We start from the raw sequence: 24215 nt of genomic DNA, 5'->3' as shown, positions 1-24215 counted from the left end.
GTCATCAAATTATAGGAAGGATGTGGAGATTGTGGAAAAGGTGAAGAGGTTTAGCAGAATGCCGCCTGGATTAGAGAGTATGAGCTATAAGGGCAGGTTGGACAAATTCGGGTTGTTCTCCTTGGAGCATCGGAGGCTGAGGGGAGACCTGATAGAGGGTTTTAAAATTATGAGAGGCATAGATAGGGTAGACAGTCAGAATCTGTTCCCCAGGGTAGAAATGTCAAACACCAAAGGACATGCTTTTAAGTTTAGAGGGGGCAAGTTTTTTACACAGAGACTAGGTGCCTGGAATGGGTTACCAGGGGTAGTAGTGGAATCAAGCAGTTTGGTGGAGTTTAATTGGCTTTTAGATAAACACATGAATATGAAAGGAATGGAGGGATATGGATGATAAGCAGGAGAAGGACATTTCATGTAAATCAGCATCAAGATCGGCACAACATCATAGGCTGAATGGCCTGTCCATTGCTATACTGTTCTAGGTTCTATGTTTATGTAGAAAATGATGCTGGAGAGTTAGTAATGGGGAACAAAGAAATGGTGGACGAACTGAATGAGTATTTTGCATCAGCCTTCTGGACCTTCACTGTGGAAAGCACCAGCAACATGCCAGAAATTCGAGAGAGTCGGGGGCAGTAGTGAGTGTAGACGCTATTACTAAGGAGAAGGTGCTTGGGAAACTGAAAGGTATGAAGGTAGATAAGTCACCTGGACCAGATGGACTACACCCCAGGGTTCTGAAAGAGATAGCTGTAGAGATTGTGGAGGCATTAGTAGTGATCTTTCTAGAGTCACTAGATTCAGGAATGGTTCCGGAGGACTGGAAAATCACAAATGTCACTTCACTCTTTAAAACGGGAGGGAGGCAAAATACAGGAAATTATAGGCCAGTTAGCCTGACTTCAGTGGTTGCTAAGATGTTAGTGTCCATTATTAAGGATGAGGTTTCAGGGTACTTGGAAGCACATGATAAAATAGGCCGAAATCAGCATAGTTTCCTTAAGGGGAAATCTTGCTTGACACATCTGTTGGAGTTCTTTGAGGAAGTAACAGGCAGGATAGACAAAGAAGAGTCAGTGGATGTTGTTTACTTGGATTTTAAGAAGGCCATTGACAAGGTGCTGCACATGAGGCTGCTAAACAAGATAGAAGCCCATGGTATTACAGGAAAGGTACGAGCATGGATAGAAGATTGGCTGACAAGCAGAAGACAAAGAGTGGGAATAAAGCGAGCCTTTTATGATTGGGTGCCGGTGACTAGTGATGTTCCGTAGGGGTCGGTGTTGGGTCTGCTACTTTTCATGTTAATAGATCATTACAGCACGGTGCAGGCCCTTCGTCCCACAATGTTGTGCCGACATTTTATCCTGCTCTAATATCTATCTAAACGTTCTCTCCCACATAGACCTCCATTTCTCTATCATTTATGTGGCTATCTAAGAGTCTCTTAAATGTCCCTAATGTATCTGCCCCCACAACCTCTGCCGGCAGTGCATTCCACGCACCCACCACTCTGTGTAAAAAAACCTACCTCTGACATTCTCCTTATACCTTCCTCCAATCACCTTAAAATTATGTCCCCTTGTGTTAGCCATTTTAACCCTGGGAAAAAGTCTCTGACTGTCCACTCAATCTATGCCTCTTATCATCTTGTACACCTCTATCAAGTCACTTCTCATCCTCCTTCTCTCCAAAGAGAAAAGCCCTAACTCAACCTATCCTCATAAGACATGCTCTCCAATCTAGGCAGCATCCTGGTAAATCTCCTCTGCACCCTCTCTAAAGCTTCCACATCCTTCCGATAATGAGGCGCCAGAACTGAACACAATACTCCAAGTGTGGTCTCACCAGAGTTCTGTAGAGCTGCAACATTACCTCATGGCTCTTGAACTCAATAACCCAATTAATGAAGGCCAACATACCTAACGCCTTCTTAACAACCCTATCGACCTGTGCAGCAACCTTGAGGGATCTGTGGACATAGATCCCCAGATCCCTCTGTTCCTCCACACTGCTAAGAGTCCTGCCATTAACCTTGTATTCTGCCTTCAAATTCGATCTCCCGAAATGTGTCACTTCACACTTTTCCATGTTGAATTCCATCTGCCACTTCTCAGCCCATTTCTGCATTCTATCAATATCCTGTTGTAATCTACAGCAACCTTCTACACTATCCACAATGCCACCAACCTTTCTATTATCAGCAAACTTACTAACCCACCCTTCCACATCCTCACCCAAGTCATTTATAAAAATCACAATAAGCAGGGGTTCCAGAACAGATCTCTGCAGGTCACCGACCTCCAGGCAGAAAACGCTCCATCTACCACCACCCTCTGTCTTCTATGGGCAAGCAAATTCTGAATCCACACAACCAAGTTATATGTTAATGATCTGGATGACGGAATTGATGGCTTTGTGGCCAAGTTTGTGGATGATACAAAGATAGGTGGAGGGGCAGGTACAGCTGAGGAAGCAGGGAGTCTGCAGAAAGACTCGGACAGGTTGAGAGAATGGGCAAAGAAGGGGCAGATGGAATACAGCATAGGGAAGTGTATGGTCATGCACTTTGGTAAAAGGAATTAAAGTGTGGACTATTTTTAACTGGGGAGCGAATTCAGAAATTGGAGGTACAAAGGGACTTAGAAGCCCTAGTGAAGGAGTCCCTAAAGGTTAACTTGCAGGTTGAGTTGGTAGTAAGGAAGGCAAATGCAGTGTTAGCATTCATTTCGAGAGTACTAGAATATAAAAGCAAGGATGTAATGCTGAGGCTTTATAAGGTGTTGGTCAGACCACATTTGGAGTATTGAGGGCAGTTTTGGGCCCCATATCTAAGGAAGGATATGTTGGCTTTGGAGATGGTCGAGAGGAGGTTTACAAGAATGATCCCGGGAATGAAAGAGTTAACGTATGAGGAGTGTTTGATGGCTCTGGGCCTGTACTCACTGGAGTTTAGATTAATGTGGGTGATCTCACTGAAACCTACCGAATATTGAAAGGCCTGGATAGAGTGGACGTGGAGGCAATGTTTCCAGCAGTGGGAGAGTCTAGGACCAGAGGGCACAGCCTCAGAATAGAAGGACGTCTCTTTAGAACAGGGATGAGGAATTTCTTCAGCCAGAGGGTGGTGAATCTGTGGAATTCATTGCCACAGATGGCTGTGGAGGCCAAGTCATTGGGTATATTTAAGGCCGAGGCTGATAGTTTTTTGATTAATAAGGGTGTCAAACATTACGGGGAGAAGGCAGGAGAATGGGGTTGAGAAGGAAAAATAAATCAGCCATGATCGGTCGGCCAAATGGCCTAATTCTGCTCCTATGTCTTAAGGTCTTAATACCCAACATAAATCTTCTGTTTTTTTTAAATTTTATTTCACTCTGGCCATTCATATTTCCCAGATAATAGGACACATTTTCCTATTCTTCTTCAAGAGTTAAAGTAATTAATTGTAATTATTTCCTTCAGGGTCCAAGAGGATTAGCAGGACCAAAAGGAGAGGTAAGCCAGTTTGAATAAATACGGCTGCAAAGATCTGTTCACATTGCAATTAAAAACTACAAAATGCCAAAACTATCTTGTTAATACTGCCCATTTTCCTTATAGACAGGTGAATCAGGATTATCAGGCACTCCAGGCATTAAAGGTCAAAAGGGAGAACCTGGCATACCTGGTGGAACTGGGCCTCAAGGCCCTAAAGGAAGCAATGGACTTTCAGGAATACCAGGCCCACCAGGACAAAAAGGAGTTTCTGTAAGTGTATGCTAAATATATTTTGATATTATATGTTGTTTAATATGCTATTCCTAATTTCTAATGCCAAAATGTCTGTAATAGGGGCGATTCATTTCAGATGAATACATCCGAGATATTTGCATGGATGTGCTGAGAAGTAAGTATGAAGCAATAATCTTTTAAAATGTAATATCTGACATTGCCATATTAGATCTAGTATTACGTAATGAACCGGGTCAGGTGACAGATCTATCGGTGGGCGAGCATTTGGGGGACAGTGACCACCGCTCCATAACCTTTAGCATTGTCATGGACAAGGATAGCAGCAAAGAGGACGGGAAGATATTTAATTGGGGAAAGGCAAATTAAGAGGCTATAAGGCTGGAACTTGAGAGTGTAAATTGAGACTTTTTTGAAGGGAAATGTACTATGGAGATGTGGTTGGTGTTTAGGGATCTCTTGCAGGATGTTAGGGATAAATTTGTCCCGGTGAACCAGAGACAGAATGGCAGGGTGAGGGAACCATGGGTGACAAGAGAGGTGGAACAACTAGTTAGGAAGAAGAAGGCAGCATACATAAGGTGTAAGCAGCAAGGATCAGATAGGTCTCGTGAGGAATAAAGAGTAGCAAGGAAGGAACTTAAGAAGGGGCTGAGGAGAGCAAGAAGGGGACATGAAAAGGCTTTGGGGAGTAGGGTTAAGGAGAATCCCAAGGCATTTTTCTCGTACGTGAAGAGCAGAAGGATGACGAGAGAAAAGGTAGGTCCGATTAGAGACAAAGGTGGGAGGATATGCCTGGAAGCTGTGGAAGTGGGTGAGGTTCTCAGCGAATACTTCTCTTCAATATTCACCAAGGAGAGGGGCCTTGATGATGCTGAGGACAGTGTTGGTAAGGTTAATGTTCTAGAGCATGTAAATATCAAGAGAGAGGATGTGTTGGAGCTGTTAGAAAATATTAGGACAGATAATTCCCCGGGGCCTGACGGAATATTCCCCAGGCTGCTTCGCGAGGCCAGGGAGGAGATTGCTGAACCGTTGGTTAGGATCTTTGAGTCCTCGTTGTCCACAGGAATGGTACCGGAGGATTGGAGGGTGGCGAATGTTGTCCCCTTATTCAAAAAAGATAGTAGGGATAGTCCAGGGAATACAGACCAGTGAGCCTTACGTCTGTGGTGGGCAAGCTGTTGGAAAGAGTTCTAAGAGATAGGATCTATAAGCATTTAGAGAATCATGGTCTAATTAGGGACAGCCAGCATGGCTTTGTGAAGGGAAGATCTTGCCTCTCAAGCCTGATAGGGTTCTTTGAGGAGGTGACCAGGAAGATTGATGAGGGTAGTGCAGTAGATGTGGTCTACATGGATTTTAGTAAGGCATTTGACAAGGTTCCACATGGTAGGCTTCTTCAGAAGGTCAGAGAGCAGGGGATCCAGGGAGGCTTGGCCGTGTGGATTCAGAATTGGCTTGCCTGTAGAAAGCAGAAGGTTGTGGTGCAGGGAGTGCATTCAGATTGGAGGGCTGTGACTAGTGGTGTCCCACAAGGATCGGTTCTGGGACCTCTACTTTTCGTGATATTTATTAATGACTTGGATGAGGGGGTGGAAGGGTGGGTTAGCAAGTTTGTAAATGACACAAAGGTCGGTGGTGTTGTGGATAGTGTGGAGGGCTGTCGAAGCTTACAGAGGGATATTGATAGGATGCAGAGCTGGGCTGACAAGTGGCAGATGGAGTTCAATCTGAAGAAGTGTGAGGTGGTACACTTTGGAAGGATGAACTCCATGGCGGACTACAAGGTTAATGGCAGGATTCTGGGGAGTGTGGAAGAGCAGAGGGATCTGGGGGTTCATATCCACAGATCACTGAAAGTTGCCTCATAGGTGGATAGGGTAGTTAAGAAAGCTTACGGGATGTTAGCTTTCATAAGTCATGGGATCGAGTTTAAGAACTGCGAGGTAATGATGCAGCTCTACAAAACTCTGGTTAGGCCACACTTAGAGTACTGTGTCCAGTTCTGGTCACCTCATTATACGAAGGATGTGGAAGCTTTGGAGAGGGTGCAGAGGAGATATACCAGGATGCTGCCTGGATTGGAGAGTATGGATTATGAGGAGAGACTAAGGGAGCTGGGGCTCTACTCATTGGGGAGGAGGAAGATGAGGGGAGACATGATAGAGGTATACAAAATATTAAAAGGAATAGATAGAGTAGACAGCCAGCACCTCTTTCCCGGGGCACCAATGCTCAATACAAGAGGGCATGGCTTTAAGGTAATGGGTGGGAAGTTCAAGGGAGATATCGGAGGGAGGTTTCTCACCCAGAGAGTGGTTGGTGCATGGAATGCGCTGCCTGGAGTGGTGGTGGAGGCCGATACATTGGACAAGTTCAAAAGATTGTTAGATAAGCATATGGAGGAGTTTAAAATAGGGGGATATGTGGGAGGAAGGGGTTGGATAGTCTTCGGCGTGATTTAAAGGTCGGCACAACATTGTGGGCCGATGGGCCTGTATTGTGCTGTATTGTTCTATGGTTCTATTAATATTCAGTGTAAAGAACTTCATATTGATAGAATGCAGAGCTGGGTGAGATGTGGCAGATGGAGTTCAACCCGGATAAGTGTGAAGTGATACACTTCGGGAGATCAAATTTGAAGGCAGAATACAAGGTTAATGGCAGGACTCTTAGCAGTGTGGCAGAACAGAGGGATCTTGGGGTCCACGTCCGTCGATCCCTCAAGTTTGCCACGCAGGTCGATAGGGTTGTTAAGAAGGTGTATGGAGTGTTGGCCTTCATTAATCGGGGTATTGAGTTCAAGAGCCGTGAAGTGATGTTGCAGCTCTATAGAACTCTGATCAGACCACACTTGGAGTATTGTGTTCAGTCTGGTCGCCTCATTATAGAGAGGATGTGGAAGCTTTAGAGAGGGTGCAGAGGAGATTTACTAGGATGCTGCCTGGACTGGAAAGCATGTCTTATGAGAATAGGTTGAGTGAGCTAGGGCTTTTCTCTTTGGAGAGAAGGAGGATGAGAGGGGACTTGATAGGGGTGTACAAGATGATAAGAGGCATAGATCAAGTGGACAGTCAGAGACTTTTTCCCAATGCGACAACGGCTAACACGAGGGGACATAATTTTAAGGTGATTGGTGGAAGGTATAAGGGGGATGTCAGGGGTAAGTTTTTTACACAGAGTGGTGAGTGCGTGGAATGCACTGCCTGCAGAGGTTGTGTGGACAGATACTTGAGGTACATATAAGAGACTCTTAGATAGACGCATGAATGATAGAAAAATAGGGGGCTATGTGAGAGGGAAGTGTTAGATAGATCTTAGAGCAGGATAAAATGTTGGCACAACATCGTGGGCCGAAGGGCCTGTATTGCGCTGTAGTGTTCTATGTTCTAAGATATGTTTTAAGAGAAGGACTGGCAGATTTTCCAGAGTGTGTTTGAGTATTAATGGATATTATTCCTATAAATACCACAACACACTTTCAATATATATTTCTTTGATGTTGCACAGTATTAATATGGGACGGCAGAAACAGGAGCCCCAGTGAGTTTCAGCAGAGCACAGGAATGGGGCCCTGGTGGGTTTCAGGGGAGCATGGAAGCCAGCTACTAAACCATTGGGATTTCCAAGTAGTCAGATAGTGGATTATCAGAATGTTAATGTTGTATTTTCTACTGAAATATAAAAGCTTCAATTATCTGGAGAGATTATAAAAACTGGGATTGTTTTCTTTCCAGCAGAGAAGATAAAAGGGGTGATTTTATGGAGAAGTTCATGCTTTCATGTACTATGTAAGAAACTATTTCTACCGCTGAAGGAGTCAGTGACCAGAGGACAGATATTTAAGTTAATTGGCAAAAGAACCCAAAGACAGATGAGGAGGTTTTGTTTTCATGCAATGAGTTACTATAATCTGAAAAGTTTGACCTAAAAGTGTGGTAAGAACAAACTCAGCAGTAATTTTCAAAAAGAAATTGAATAATTATTTGAGGGGGGTATCCATTGTTATTGAGAAAGAACAGGAATGTGGAACTAACTGTATAGCTCTTTCAAATTACAGGCATGTGTCATGGGTAGAATGTCCTTCTACTGAGCAATTTGAATCCAAGATAGTGATAGAAAGAGAAAGGCCCTTGTAGTTGAAGGAGGATATGTTATTCTTGGCAGTGAGGGAATAGCAGAGTGGTTCACTTACTTTGTTTTAGTATGTATGGTGGAAATTCAAAGCCTTCTTGAAGAAATGCTACACTTCCTCCACTGACGTTTTGGAATCTCTGACCCATAAGTGCTCAGAGTGATGAAGGAGCACTTGGGAAGGTGTTGAGAACCTCAAGATCATAGAGGGGAGTAATGCAGAGGCCCTGCAAAAGGGACAAAAGGAGAAGACAACTTTACAACCACCCACCAAAATAGCCACCTCTTGCCCAAACTGTAGAAGGATCTGGGGTTCCCATATTGTCCTCATTTATCTCTTTAGATTCCACAGCATGAAAGTAGAAGTAAATCATCCTCAATCCCAAGAAAATGCCTAAGAAAAAGAAAAAGGAGAGTAAGTGTGGGATTGTAGACGTAACCAAAAAAAGGATGAGTAAGCCCATACTCGAAGATGAATGGAGTTAAATTGCATTACTAAAATCAATGGGGCCAACTTTAGAAAAGTCCCCATTTTCCCTAGTTGGTATACATCCCAGAAAACTGTGGCATGTTAAGTAGGAGATTACAAAGGTCCATCAAAGTATTATTGGAAATAGGAATTGTGCCAAACAGTTGAAGGACAGCATATGGTAGGTCACTGAAAAGTGAAAATAGAATCGGAGGCCAGAGAAACAAAGGACTGCAGATGCGGGAATCTAGATGAAAAACATGATGACGCTGGAGGAACTCAGCAGGCTAGGCAGCATTGGTGGAGAAAAGCAGGCGGTCAACATTTTGGGTCAGGACCCTTCTTCAGGACTGAAGATAGGAAAAGGGGAAGAGCAGTGGAATATAGGAGGGAAAAGCAGAGCAGTGATAGGTGGACAAAAGAGGGGAGGTGGCGTGAGCACAAGATGGTGATAGGTAGATGCAGGTAAGAGATAGTGATAGGGTGCGGGGGAGGAGGGGAGAGCAGATCCACCGGGGGATGGGTCAAAGCTAAGGAGGAAAAAAAGGCTAGGAAAGGGAAGATGAGAAGAAGCATGGTGGGGGGGGGGGGGGGGGGGGAAGTGGGGTGGGGATTACTTAAAGTGAGAAAATTCAGTATTCATGCCGTTAGGCTGCAAGGTTCCAAGACGGAAAATGAGGTGCTGTTCCTCCAGTTTGCACTTGGAATTCTCCTGGCAGTGGAGGAGGCTGAGGACCGTCATATCAGTGATAATGTGGGAGGGGGAGTTGAAGTGACTGGCAACAGGAAGATGCGGTCGCGGTTACAGACAGAGCGCAAGTGTTCTGTGAAAGGGTCACCTAGTCTGTGTTTGGTCTCACCAATGTAGAGGAGGCCACACGGTGCACCGAATGCAGTAGATGATATTAAGGGAGGTGCAGGTAAATCTCTGTCTCACCTGAAAGAACGGTTTGAGTCCCTGGATGGAGGTGGTGTAGGGGCAGGTGTTGCACCTATGGCGGGGGCAGTGGAAAGTTCCTGGAGTGGGAACGGGATGGGTGGGAGGGAAGGAGTGAATGAGGGAGTCGTGGAGAGAGCGGTCCCTGTGAAAGGCAGAAAGGAGTGGGGAGGGGAAGATATGCTTGGTGGTGGGGTCCTGTTGGAGATGACGGAAGTAGTGGAGAATTATATGTTGGATAGGTAGGTTGGTGGGATGAAATGTGAGGACAAGGGGGACCCTATCCCTGTTGGGTCTGGGAAAGGTGGGAGTGAGAGCAGTGGTGCAGGAAATGGCAGAGATACAGGTACGAGCTCTCTCGACCACAGTCTGGGAAGCCCCGGTTAGAAAAGAAGTTGGACATCTCGGAGTGGAAAGCCTCATCATGGGAGCAGAGGTGGAGAAATTGAGAAAAAGCGATAGCATCCTTGCAAGAGACAGGCTGGAAGGAGCTGTAATCGAGGTAGCTGTGGGCATCAGTGGGTTTGTAGAAGATGTCAGTGGATAAAGAATCTCCTGAGATGGAGACAGAAAGATCAAGGAAGGAGAGAGAGGTGTCAGAGGTAGTCCAAGTGATTTGGAGAGCTGGGTGAAAATTAGTGGTGAAATTTATGAAACTGTCGAGTCCCACACGGGTACAAGAGGTGGTACCAATGCAGTCATCGATATAGTGGAGAAAGAGTTGAGGAATGGTGCAGAGTAGGCTTGGAACAGAGACTATTCAATGTAGCCAATGAAGAGGCAGGGGGCGTGCCATGCGAGTGCCCATAGCTACGCCCTTGGTCTGTAGAAAGTGAGAGGAATCGAAAGTAAAGTTGTTAAAGGTGAGGACAAGTTCAGCCAGGCGAAGGAGAGTGTTAGTGGAAGGGGACTAGTTCTGCCTCTGGTCAAGAAAGAAGCAGAGGGCAGTGAGGCCGTCGTGATGGGGAATGGAGGTATATAGGGACTGAACGTTGAATTGGAAGCCAGTTTAATCCAACTTTTGCTGTGAGTCCAGAAAATGAGGTAAAATTAGGAAATCCTAGATGTGAACTAAACAGGAGAAATCTAAAAGCATTTGGAATCTTTTTCATCCACCAAAAGGACTAATTGGCTCACTATTTAACTTCTGATCCAGAAGACAAAACAGCACTTGACGTCAGCCTAGATTCTTAAGTATTGGTAGTGAGACATGGAACTATAATTTTCTGAGCCAGAGGCAAGTCCCACAGCCATGTAACAAGGTGCCAGTTAAGTCTACTTTAAGCAATCAAAGCATTTGATATTAAAAGGGTTACAGATAGCTGATGCTGCTGTAACTACAGAAAGAAAGCAGCTGTTTCTGATTTCCTTTTCATTGAACCACTTTGGCTCTGCCTAATCATATTATAAATTACTATAGATTCCAACATTTGACTGACAGCTGATGCTGTAGTTTCCTGTATTTTCTTTCTCTTGAATATATTTGGAATCTTCCAACCCACTAAACCATTTCCAGAAAGTAGTGAACTTTAGGAAAATCAGAACTGATGAATCCATTATGACAGCAGCCATCTTTTTAAGAACACTAGGACAATTTTTATCTTGTCAAGGGGCTTTATTGACTTATAAGCATAAAATATTCTACAGGATGCTGTTTCTTCGGTTGCTATGTGTAGAGGTATGAGTAAGTGCTCTGAAACTTTTCTTAAATTTCTTTAGGGAACAGCAAGATTTAAATTCAAGTGATTAAAGTTTGAATATCTGGAATTTGAGAAAATGGTAGTCTCAGTAACAGTAACTATAAACTACCAGATTTTCATTTTTTAAAAATCTAATTCAGTAATGGCCTTTGGAGAAGGAAATCTGCCAACCTTACTCAGTCAGGCCATCCCCTAAGGCAAGACCCACCAATGTGACTGATTCTTAACTACTTCTTCAGTTCAGAGACAATTAAAGATCAAGCATAGATGCTAATATTACAGCAAAGTCCACATCAATGGATGAATAAGTAAGAAAATAATGCAAGTTTATCTCTGAGAGGTAAACTATGTACAAACCCATGATAGGGCAGTTTTCTACATTATCTATGAATGAGTGATCATTTACCTTTTCTCCTTCAAAGTTTATGTTCTAATATAAGCACATGTTCATCCCATTTTCTGGCACTGCTCAATACTCTGTTAAATCTGCAAGCTGCATACTCTGGAATCCTAAAACAAGTAATTTGACTACTGTCAGAAATAATATTTACTGCCAAGAACTCCGATAAAATGTTTGAACTCATGTCAATAAAAATACACAAATTCACAAAACTGAACAGCCAGAGTATCTGGTAGTCATCATACATGAATTGAATTTTAGAACATAGAACATTACAGCATAGTACAGGCCCTTCGGCCCACAATGTTGTGCCAATTTTTTATCCTGCTCTAAGATCTCTCTAACCCTTCCCTCCCACATAGCCCCCTATTTTTCTATCATTCATGTGTCTATCTAAGAGTTTCTTAAATGTCCTTAATGTATCTGCCCCCACAACCTCTGCTGGCACTGCATTCCACGCACCCACCACACTCTGTGTAAAAAAACTTACCCCTGACATCCTCCTTATACCTTCCTCCAATCACCTTAAAATTATGTCCCCTCATGTTAGCCATAGTCGCCCTGGGAAAAAGTCTCTGACTGTCCACTCGATCTATGCCTCTTATCACCTTGTACACCTCTATCAAGTCACCTCTCATCCTCCTTCTCTCCACAGAGAAAAGCCCTAGCTCACTCAACCTATCCTCATAAGACATGCTTTCCAGTCCAGGCAACATCTGGTAAATCTCCTCTGCACCCTCTCTAAAGCTTCCACATCCTTCCTATAATGAGGCAACCAGAACTGGACACAATACTCCAAGTGTGGTTTGATCAGAGTTCTATAGAGCTGCAACATCACCTCGCGGCTCTTGAATTCAATACCCCGACTAATGAAGGCCAACACTCCATACGCCTTCTTAACAACCCTATCGACCTGCGTGGCAACCTTGAGGGATCTATGGACATGGACCCAAAGATCCCTCTGTTCCTCCACTCTACTAAGAGTCCTGCCATTAACCTTATATTCTGCCTTCGAATTCGATCTCCCGAAGTGTATCACTTCACACTTATCCGGGTTGAACTTCACTTGCCACTTCTCAGCCCAGGTCTGCATCCTATCAATATCCTGTTGAGTTTACAGCAACCTTCTACACCATCCACAACACCACCAACCTTTGTATCATCAACAAAATTACTAACCCACTCTTCCACATCCTCATCCAAGTCATTTATAAAAATCACAAAGAGCAGGGGTCCCAAAACAGATCCCTGCAGAACACCACTGGTCAACAACCTCCAGGCAGAATACACACCATCTACCACCACCCTCAGTCTTCTATGGGCGAGCCAATTCTACACAGCCAAGTATCCCTGGATCCCATGCCTCCTGGCTTTCTGAATAAGCCTTCCATGAGGAACCTTATCAAATGCCTTACTAAAATCCATGTACACCACATCCACTGCTCTACCTTCATCAATGTGCTTTGTCACATCCTCAAAGAATTCAGTCAGGATCACGAGGCATGACAAAGACCTTTTTCACAAAGATTTTCCTTGTTCTGCGTAATAACTAGTGAAATAGTGAAAATTAATTTGTGGAAAGCCAATAGATAAACCAGGCAAAAAATCTGTAGTGCACTTTTAATGGAGACCTACATAATTACAATTTAATTGCTTTTGAAGTTTGAGGCAAGAATCACATTTAAGTCATCATAGTAAAGAAAGAAAATTTGTGTTTATATAGCAGCTTATAATGCTGTTCACAGTGCATGCCTCAATCAGTAGGTTAACTTGAAGTTGCAATTTTCTTGTTCTTCTTCGCCAACAGGGAAATGAAACAGTCCAAAAAGAAAATACTCGAGGAATATCACTCAGTCAATCAATTAATGTGTCTTTTTCATTGTTAACCTTCAAATATCCAAAACCAAACTACTATGGATGTTATAAATCTGAAATAAAACAGAAATACTGAAAACATTCAGCATGTCAGGCAGCGTCAGTGGAGATCGAAACAGACTTAAGTTTTCCAGTTGATGTCTTTTTATTAAGAATAAGTAACTGATCTCCAAGAAACTGAGTAAGGTTGCCTGTTATTATAAATTAGCTGCTGAATTTATTACTGGTGTTTAATGTTACAGTCTTCTTACTCAAGGATGACAGTAAAACACAAATCTCAGTAATCCTACTCTCAGGATACTAAAGACTATCACTCATACACACAGAGAAGAAGATGATCCCTCAGTCTTGTCCTTCTAATCATAAATTGTGCTTTCACAAGGCAAAGATGCAACAATCAATAGTATCGTATTCTGCCCTCTGGTGTGTGCTGCACAATTGCGGTTTCTTTTTGAGAGCACAAGACTGCAGTTGGTAGTATTTGCCCTTTGACAGTGTTGATAAAGTAGCTTCACTTTAAGTATTTTTGTTTGGTTTAATACATGATTTCTCATTGCCATGCATTCTATTTTTAAACCATATTAGCTCAACTATATTCACTTTTGCAAAACCAAAGAAATCAAAACTTCTGGTACTGCCAGACATGCAAGGGGTCATCTGGCCCACCAGGTCCAGCAGGCCCACCAGGATTACCAGGACTTCAAGGTCCAAGTGGCTTCCCAGGTTTAGATGGTCAACCAGGTCCATCAGGTTTACCAGGTCCTCCAGGAATCCAAGGATTCATGGGTAAGACTGAAAAAATGTGTTGAATTTCTTTTGATATGCAGCTCATTATACACGGGTGTTACTTTTAGGTTTATTTGAGCCACATTTGACAAAAGTAATTCCCAATGTATTTCAAGGTTTGTTTCTGTTTCTTCAAAAAGAGGCAAATTCTAATTAAACTGAATCAACTGAGGTTTGCGTAATTATATTATGGGTGGCAATGTGCCTCTCATTGTGGGAGTATTCTGCTCCTATAGGCAGAGCCAACAAACAGTTGGTGCAGCTCAGTGGCTGAAGGATTGAGGATATTGTGAACACCTGCAAGAGGAAAACATCTTGAGAGCTTCTTGGCTATTTATCATTGACCAACAAGATCTCTGCATATGATTGTGGACTAAGTTTTGCATATGTGGTAGATTTTGTATTTTCACTTAGAATCTACAAGGCAAAGTGAATGGAATCTAGGGTACTCTGTCATTGGAAAGCCTGTAATTCTGGCTAAACCCTCCACACAGGCTCCCTGCAGCTGTCTGCCACATGTGTAAATCTTTGAAAGTGGCAGGGCAGTTCACAAACCAAGTAGATTCCTGGGCTTCGTAAACAAAAACATAACATGCAAACATTTTTAAAATGATAGGGCACAGCTGGAATATTATAACCAATTTGGTCATCATACAATTGAAAGATATGTATAAAAGCTCCAGAAAATATGCTTCAGAATGCTTTGCAGGATGAGGGATTTCAACCATTTGGTTAGACTGGAAAAGCCGGGATTGTTCTCCTTGGAACAAATGGAATTTGATAGAAATGTACAAACTCAGGACTAGTGAAGTCAGAGTAAATAGGAGAAAGCTACTTCCAATGGCAGATTGTTCGACGACCAGAGGGTGCAGAGCTTCGTAGCTAAAAGCTTTTATACCCATATCAAGAGTAGTTAATATCTGACACAATGCCAATAGAGATAATTGAAATAGAATGAATCACACCATTCAAAATAAAAATGGTTCCACACTTGAGAAAGAATAGTTTGAAGAGGTATGGAGGAAAGTTGAGAAGGAACTAATAAGATTGCTCTTCTAGGATATGGTATGGATTTGATGGTTGAATTGTCTCCTTGTGTTTTTGACAATTCTGTGATTATCTGTAACCTTCATTTTTTTTTCAGTGTCGTATTCATTGCTTTATTTGAGGTGTAATAGTCTTCACTTTATTTCAGGGATGGTATTAGGAGCTAAATCTTAAATTTTATCCACTTACATCATCAGTTCTGATGTTGTCAACAACTGCTTTTTTCAGGAATCCCTGGTGAGAAAGGTGAGAAAGGTGAGAGAGGAGTTGGAGACCCTGGACTCCAAGGTCCACCAGGAATGCCAGGTACTGTGGCATGTTAATGGTATAATTCTTTTCAATTTTTCAATAATAGATCACCATTAACAGTTCAAAAAATAACAAAGCAAGAAATTAATGCCAGCTTCTGTATTAGAGAGAAGAAAGTGCAATGGAATATAGCTCTTCAAATCTGTGAGCAACGTATATTTCAAAAACAAAGTTAAATTTGATCTGGAAGCTGTTTCCTATTTGTTGTTCTTCAAAACTTTTGTGCAAATTGAGTTTATTTCAGTTTATCCTGGTGTATTTGCCATTACCTGTTTTTGGATTTTACTGAATTTCGCTGATAAATTACCAGCTATTTTTATTAAAAGCATTCATTTTTACTGATGTTTATCCATTTTACAGTACACTCAATTTTTTGGGATATTTTTGTGAAACAGAGTAATGCAAGTTATTTTTGTGCTGCAGCCCTGAATTTGAAACAGACACCTAAAATTTATACTAAGCAATACCTAGGTACTTACAGCCAACCCCTTCCACTAAGTAACGATGTCCCCATTTATACTAACCAGTGTACTTAATTGATAACTTGATTAAAGGTCATCAAGCTGAAACATTAACTGTTTCTTTCGCCAAAACTGCTTTGCCCTGCTGTGTATTTATACCATTTTAATTTTATTTCAGTTTTTCAGTATCCTCAGTATTTTGCTTTTGGATACTTGATCATTGCACTTACTGCTGAACACTAACCATGGGATGAGCCCATTAATTCATTGATTGAGAGTCGTTGTGCTTTAATCCTTTTAGCACCAAGTGTGAGAGTTTTACTCATTTTGGCACATTAACATTTTCACATTTTTGTAAATGGCCAGCTTTAATTAAAGCATCAACTATGCCCATACAAAGAGTTGTCTTACTTCTTTTCTTGGACGCTGAAGCTGTCATTAGTAATTGAATTACAAACAGAAACTGTAACACATTCAGGAAATTATTAACTAGGTGTAATTACAGGCAACTCTGCATTACGGCCATTCAGGCCATGGAAATTTGTCCTTATGGAATTTACAAAATCAGTACCCACAAATTTGAGGTACAGAATAAAATTCACTCTTACAGGAATTTATGTGGTGGGAAAATAAATAAATAAACACAAAATGTGAGAAAAAACAATAAATTTTGTCAATTTTTCTTTTTAATCCCTCAGTAGTATGGGGCATTAAGATTTGTGTATGACGTGAACAGACAGAGTGCTGCACTCTTCATCTGTGAGGCATTTTCTCTGATATGCTGTGATGTGAGGAGCTGCAGTAGCCATGGCTAGCTCCTTAAAGTAATCCTGCAGCCTCTACTCCACACTTTAATCCATTACTCCCGTAAACTCCTTCTACAACACCTTTCTCCTGTGAACCCCAATCCTTGAATCCCATCCCTTTTCCTGATATCTCCTTTCCTTGCGCATTAGAGAAAACACCTTGCAGATGAAGAGTGTGGCAGCGCTGCACTCTGAGATGTCTAGTCGCATGTCCTTGTACTGGAGAGGGCATGGCAAAGGAACAACTCAGCTGTGACTGCCAACCAAATCGACGTGGTAACGTCATATCCAAATCTTATTGCCCCACAGTATTGACTGACCAAAAATAAAAATTGACACTTTCTGCTTTCTTCTGTACGACCCGTCTATCACCTGAGTCCGAAGGTTGGCCTCAGCTATTAAATGGTGGGCCTGGGTCAATAAAATGGTTTGGTGTGAGAGAAAAACATCCCATAGGAACACATCTCCTCTTATAACATGGGATTCAATGGGAAAAGGGACTTTGCATGATAGAAAATCGTTTTATGGATGGTTTTCTAGGCACGCAACCCCTCCATAACACGGGGTTGCTTGTATTGTGATGTGGACACTGAACAACGATGTGCTACTGATTTTTGGGAGTGCACACAAGCTACTACAATTGAATTCAATCCATTTAGAATGTTCAAAAAAAATGACATGTAAACTAAAATACTCTGCCAAATTATGTCTTTTCCAGATTGTAATAAGCATTTATAGCTATAAATATTTTACTGGAAGTGGTTATTGTTTTTTATACTTGAATTGCAATACTTTTATTATATTATACACAGTGCATTATACATGCTGTATAATTCCAAATAATAATATTTCCTTTTAAGTTATTCAACAAAAAGTCATATTCATTAGGCATATGTGAATGAAAGCAGATATTTTACTACATGATATATTATTGGGAGATAAGCAGGGTACTTTGAATGGATCTTGGAGACAATAAAGATAAGGCACAAAATCTAAAATAAGAAGAGAAAAAAAATGGAGATACTCCAAAAGTTCAGGTATGATCAATGGATAGAATACAGTTTAATATTTCAGATCATTCGCTTTTCATCAGAACTGGAAATAGTTAGAGATAAAATATGTTTCAAGCTGCAGAGAAAGAGGAGAGAGGAGAAGAACAAAAGGGTAAGATTGTAATAGGGTGAAAAGCTAGATAAATTAAATAACAGTGAGTGATAATGCAAGATGAAAAAGTAAAAAGAAGTAAAAAAATAAGTTTAGAAGAGCTGTAAATGCAAATATAATTGCCTGAAACTATCAGAATGAATGTCGGAAAACCGGAAATAAAAAAGTATCAAAATTATTGATTTTCTGAAATCGTTAAACTTGGTATTGAATCCAAAAGGTTGAAATGCGCCCAGTCAAGAGATGAAATCAACAGTTATGAATTGAACAGGACACATTTTATGAGCATTAGCTGTAAAAGCCTCTGCTTAAAATCACATTATAATTAAACAGAAGCAAAAACTCTGCAGATGCTATATAACTGCTTACAATAAAACCAGTTCATCCAGATACACCTCTGCTCCTCAAAGTTAATTTTTTCACAAATTTCAACTGAAATTTTTAAATCTATTTTAATACAGTTTTAATATATGGAAGACAAGCTGACAAAAAATTCCTGGGAAATTTGTTTAAGAATATAGACCAAAAACAGGATACTACATTATGGACTTATGGTTGCACTGAATGGGGGTCCCAATTTTTTGTACATAGATTGCCAATTGAAATTATAGCTAATCATCATTGAATCAGTAAATACAAGTGCACAACATTTTTTTCCTCTATATAGCAAGATAAGAAATCTGTTAGTTTATAGATTGTACAGTTGGATGTTGGAACTTCTGACACATTTATCACTGCAGCTCGATAGTTAACAAGATGCATTCAATTTATACAGGAATTTTCCTCCAGCTGATGTTTCTCACATTCAGGGAATGAATAAATTATTCCCTTTAATCAAACATGCCCAGTATATAAATAGCATTACAGTTGTACAGGCTTTCTCCATTTGGCAATATTATCCATTTGAGAATTTCAGTAGCCAAGAAATAATGTTCCGATCTCCAGTAGTAGCTTTATATTATTTAATTCAGCGGTAAAGCTGTTCTTACAATCTTTCTTAACTTATTTTTATTTCATTATGACAGCAGAAAAAGCAAAATTCTTATGCAACAGAGGCTGCAGAGCAAAGTGCTGTATTTATAAAGCAACAACTCAAGATGATATCAGAAATCAGACCCAAACTACTTATAAAAGGGATGGACTAATGAAAAAACACATAAAGAAAACAATATAACAATCTCTAATTTGCTGTACAACAACAGAAAACAGTCCATCTTCCCAAGTTTTCATTCCTGTTATACAGGATGAGCTGAAAGAAGGAAAATGTATTTTGATGATCATTGTTATCAATGTTCTTAATATTGTGGGAAGACTTTCCGCATTGCCATTTATAGAATAACTAGTCATTATTGTTATTGGTTCATAGGTCATTTGAGAGGGTAGTTAAGGATATAAGCTACACCAATTAAGGATGTTAATAAATCCATTAGGTTTTTAACATAGTTTGTTTATGTTATTATTATCAGTGCAAGCTTTTTAATTCCAGATCAATAGCCCCATTATAATGACCATAATTGTACCATTGAGTATTTTAAATGTCACCATTTAAATAATTCTATATTTAGAGAAAAAGAAAAAAAACTTGCATGAAAGCTCACTGTGCCTATCACAATTCTGCCTATTCCCAAAGCGCAGTAAGCCTTCACAAACAGTGGCAAATTGTGTTCAGACCATCTCTTTAAAATTGTACATTTTAACAATTCAAAACCAAGAATGAAAACATAGGAACAAAAATTTTATCATAATTGTCCTGAATTATCTTTCCATTCAGGGTCTACAGGCATGCCAGGAATTAGTAAAGAAGGGTACCCAGGAAGACCAGGTTCACCTGGAAAAGATGGAGCTCCTGGTAAAACAGGGAGAGCTGGACCTCCAGGTCCACCTGGAACATGTCAGCCATCTCTATGTTATCAAGCATTAGTAGGAAGAGATCCGTTTAGAAAAGGACCAAACTATTGAAGTTTTATAGTCATCCACATAGTACAAATGAATTTGGAGTAAGTTTATAGTTGACCTTACTCAAACTGTACGTATCTTTGAAATGTCTGAAAAGAAAGGTCTCAGGAAGATTTACACTAGAACACCAATATATTATCAATCATCTTTTCATACTGTTGCCAACGTGAGAGGGGTATCAGCAGCTTAAAAGAAATCATTTACTACCTATATGTTGTTGGTCCTTCATGCGAGTCTTCTGTTTCATTTACATCGTTTGTATTTGTTATTTAATAAAATGCTCAGAGATGGAGAGGTCAGAAATTGTAGCATCTATTATTGAGCTTTATTAGCATGCATTGGTCTGTTAGCATTTATTATTCCTTGATAAAATCATTTTCAACTCCTCAATGTGATGAATTACTTCTTATGTTTGAGCAAATTGAATCTGATATGGCCACCTCCCCTATGATGTCAACAATTGTAAAGATGTTCCAAAGAATGCACTCCAAATGTAGACACATATGTTCTCTTTTATTATAAGAAAACTTTTCCCCTTTTCAACTTATCATTGATTGACTTCCAAGAATTTTAAAGTCAAAAGAGAAAAACAGTTCATAAGTACTTCTTAGCCAACTATGCTTTATGAAAAAAATTGATTTTCTTTAGCCAGTCTTTATTTTGCTGCTTTTCTCTACCCTTATCAACATCAATTTTTTCAAGAGTTTATCTTCCACATTATTAAAGTCTCAAAATATGGTTCTGCTAAGACTTAATTTTATTAAGTGGCTTTATGTGCATAGTGATTTTGCATACTAGTCCTTGATGCATGGAACAACTGCCAAGGGACTTATTTCAGAGAAATGGTTGCACCATATCAGCTCAATTACTGAACAGTCAATATTGGTCTATAATTTAACTAAATTAAGCAGAACGAAGATTGACTTACTTTAACATAAGCCTGTTTATCATATATTTCTGTAGCAATTTTCACTAGTTATAGGTTAATAATTCATAGTGCTAATATAGTTTGGAGATTAAACTATATCCATGTCCCCTGTCCCAATTCAAGAGTTGGCTCTTTATAAAACAAATTTGGAGACATCAAGACTACCAAAAACAAATTTGTATCTTTCATCAACTGGCATGAATGAAACATTTTGTACAATATTTCATTATCAATGTTCATTATAAGACCTAGAGATGACTGCATCCTTGCTTTAAAAAATTCTGGAAATAAAAAGCCAGTATCAGTAAAATTGTAACCGTGTTTTTGTTTACATTCCTGTGGCAAAACCTGCATTTATTGTTCACCATTAGTTGTCCTGAAAGTGTGGTTTAGGGCACTTTGAATGCAGCCATTCTAATGCAGTTGAGTGATTTTCTGAGCAGTGGGAAATTGATATGGGATTGGAGTTGAATATAAGCCAAACTGCATAAGGATACAATATTTTGTAAGCTGAATGGGCAAAATTCTTGATAAATTTCTTGATATCCTCTGCTTCCTTTCTTATATGTGAAATGTGCTAAAGAAAATATTGAGGCTGCTGATTTAGTTTATAACCACAATTAAATATTACAGTATTCTTCCAAAAATTATGTTTCTTAAGCTGTTATTTTACTTGTTATTTCTGGATTTCTCTATCTGCAGTGTCAGTTTACACATTTGTTTAGCAAAAGTTGCAGATTTCTGCCATCTATTCAGTTAGATTTCAGCAGGCTTAAGATAAATGTAGTAATATTTCCAAATAACCTCTGACTTTAAATGCAACCCAAGTATGGGCTGGAGATCAAAAATTACTTCTGAGTCAATCAAATATTAAAAATACTTCATGACATATAGCTCTTTGAAACTGTTTAGTGCTAGAAATTGCAAGGTAGAATGTTTACAGGGGAATGATGTGATGGTTTTGGTGATGCTCTGAAACAGAAGATGGTGGATCAATTGTCCATTATCAACATTGTCTCATTGAAGTCAGTACAAAGGACCATTGGACAGTATGCATAATGGGCAGTCGATTATTTGTTTTATATTCTTGCCAACAATGAACATTCCACCATTATTCTTGAATAAACTTTGCTACTCTGATCTACTACTCTAAATTTATCACAGTTCAGTAATATCCAGTGTTCTGAATTAAGTGTGTACATTTTGTACATCCATCATGTGCAGTACATCACTCACTCTGGGGCCTCTTTTTCTGAAAATACATTTATGACTGCACTTTGCAGTATTTCAATAATTGTGCTTAAAGATGGTTGTGTACTCATGTCATGTTGCTTGTTATATTTCCATTATATCTGTGTATGCAAAGTATAAGTCATATTTACTTGTGCATGAAATGTGCACAATGTAATGAAGTTGCAAGTTAGAAGATACATTGTGTAGCAAACTTGGAAGTAAGTAACAGTTATATCTAAAGTATCTAAAGTACAGTTATAAGTAACAGTTATATCTAAAGTAATGTCACTAGGAGATCTTCATCCCTTTTATCTCAATGTTTACTGTAATATATTTGCCCATCCCTCCAGCATATGGAAGTCTGTGCCAAAACATTATTCCGCTAGTCCCATTTACCTGCTCCCAGCCCATACCCCTCCAGACCTCTCTCGTCCATGTATCTATCCAATATACTCTTAAAAGTTAAGAGCGAGCCCACATTTACCACATCAGGTGGCAGCCCATTCCACACTCCCACCACTCTTTGAGTGAAGAAGTTCCCTCTAATGTTCCCCCAAACCTTTACCCCTTCACCCTAAAGTCATGTCCTCTCGTACTTATCTCTCCTAATCTAGATGGAAAGAGCCTACTTGCATTAACCCTGTCTATGCTCCTCATCATTTTATAAACATCTATCATATCTCCCCTCATTCTTCTCCGCTCCAAGGAATAAAGTCCTAACATGCTCAATCTTTCCTTATAACTCAACTCCTGAAGACCCGGCAACATTCTTGCAAATCTCCTCTGCACTCTTTCAATCTTACTGACATCCTTCCTGTAGTTCGGTGACCAGAACTGCACACAATATTCTAAATTTGGTCTCACCAATGACTTAAACAACCTCACCAAAACATTCCGACTCCTATACTCAATACTTTGATTTATAAATGCCAGGATGCCAAAAGCCTTCTTTACAACCCTGTCTACATGTGACTCTACTTTCAAGGAATTATGTATCTGAACTCCCAGATCCCTTTGTTCCTCCGCACTCTTCGGTGCCCTACCATTTACTGTGTATGTCCTCCCTTGATTTGTCCTTCCAAAATGCAACACTTCACACTTGTCTGCATTAAATTCCATCTGCCATTTTCTGGACCATTTTTCCGGACCATTTTTCCATTTGGTCCAGATCCCTCTGCAAGCTTTGAAAGCCTTCCTCGCTGTCCACTACACCTCTGATCTTAGTGCCATCCGCAAACTTACTAATCCAATTTACCACATTATCGTCTAGATCACTGATATATACAACAAACAACAATGGCCCCAACACAGATCCCTGAGGCACACCACTAGTCACAGGCCTCCAATCTGAGAAACAACTATCCACAACCACTCTCTGTCTTCTCCCACTCAGCCAATTTTGAATCCAGTTTACAACCTTTCCATGGATACCCATTGACTGAACCTTCTGAACTAATCTCCCATGTGGGACCTTGTCAAAGGCCTTACAAAGTCCATGTAGACAACATCCACAGCCTTACCTTCATCTACTTTCTTAGTGACCTCCTCAAAAAACTCCACAAGATTCGTTAAACACGATCTGCCACGCACAAAGCCATGCTGACTATCCTTAATCAACCCTTGGCTGTCCAAATACTTATATGTCCTATCTCTCAGAACACCTTCCAATAATTTACCCACTACTGATGTCAGGCTCACTGGCCTGTAATTACCTGGTTTACTCTTCAAGCCTTTCTTAAACAATGGAACAACATGAGCTATCCTCCAGTCCTCTGGCACCACACCCGTGGCTAGGGACATTTTAAATACATCTGCCAGGGCCCCTGCAATTTCTACACTAGTCTCGCTCAAGGTCCGAGGAAATATCTTGTCAGGCCCTGGGGATTTATCTACCTTTATTCGCTGTAAAGCATCAAGTACCTCCTCCTTTTTAATCTCTATATGTTCCATGACACTAGTGCTTGTTTCCCTTCCTTCCATTTCCATGATGCCAGTTTCCTGAGTAAATACTGATGCAAAAACACTGTTTAAGACCTCCCCCATCTCCTGAGGCTCCACGCATATATGACCACTCTGATCTTCTGGGGGACCAATTCTGTCTCTTACTATCCTTTTGCTCTTAATATACCTGTAAAAACCCTTTGGGTTTACCTTCACATTATCTGCCAAAACAGCCTCATGTCTCCTTTTTGCCCTCCTGATTTCCTTTTTTAGTATTTTCTTACATTTCCTATACTCTTCAAGTACCTCATCCGTTCCTAGTTGCCTATAC

General features: G+C 40.4%; 1 protein-coding gene across 1 annotated transcript in view; it reads left to right on the top strand.

Annotated features, from left to right (window-relative positions):
* Nucleotides 1-20030, top strand: part of LOC127575156 (collagen alpha-1(XXI) chain-like) — a 126054-nt gene extending 106024 nt beyond the window's left edge. Inside the window, exons 17-22 of the mRNA XM_052024849.1 lie at nt 3469-3501; nt 3607-3753; nt 3838-3892; nt 13839-14039; nt 15315-15392; nt 19598-20030. Of these exons, the coding sequence (XP_051880809.1) occupies nt 3469-3501; nt 3607-3753; nt 3838-3892; nt 13839-14039; nt 15315-15392; nt 19598-19785 (702 nt within the window). The 3' untranslated portion in view covers nt 19786-20030. The remainder of the gene's footprint in view (nt 1-3468; nt 3502-3606; nt 3754-3837; nt 3893-13838; nt 14040-15314; nt 15393-19597) is intronic.
* The last annotated feature ends 4185 nt before the right edge of the window (nt 20031-24215 follow it).

The sequence above is a fragment of the Pristis pectinata genome, chromosome 10 (assembly GCF_009764475.1).
Source record: "Pristis pectinata isolate sPriPec2 chromosome 10, sPriPec2.1.pri, whole genome shotgun sequence".
In the NCBI taxonomy this organism is placed as follows: Eukaryota; Metazoa; Chordata; class Chondrichthyes; order Rhinopristiformes; family Pristidae; genus Pristis; species Pristis pectinata.
Note: the sequence above shows the minus strand (reverse complement) of the source record. Positions and strands in the feature narration are given on the sequence as shown.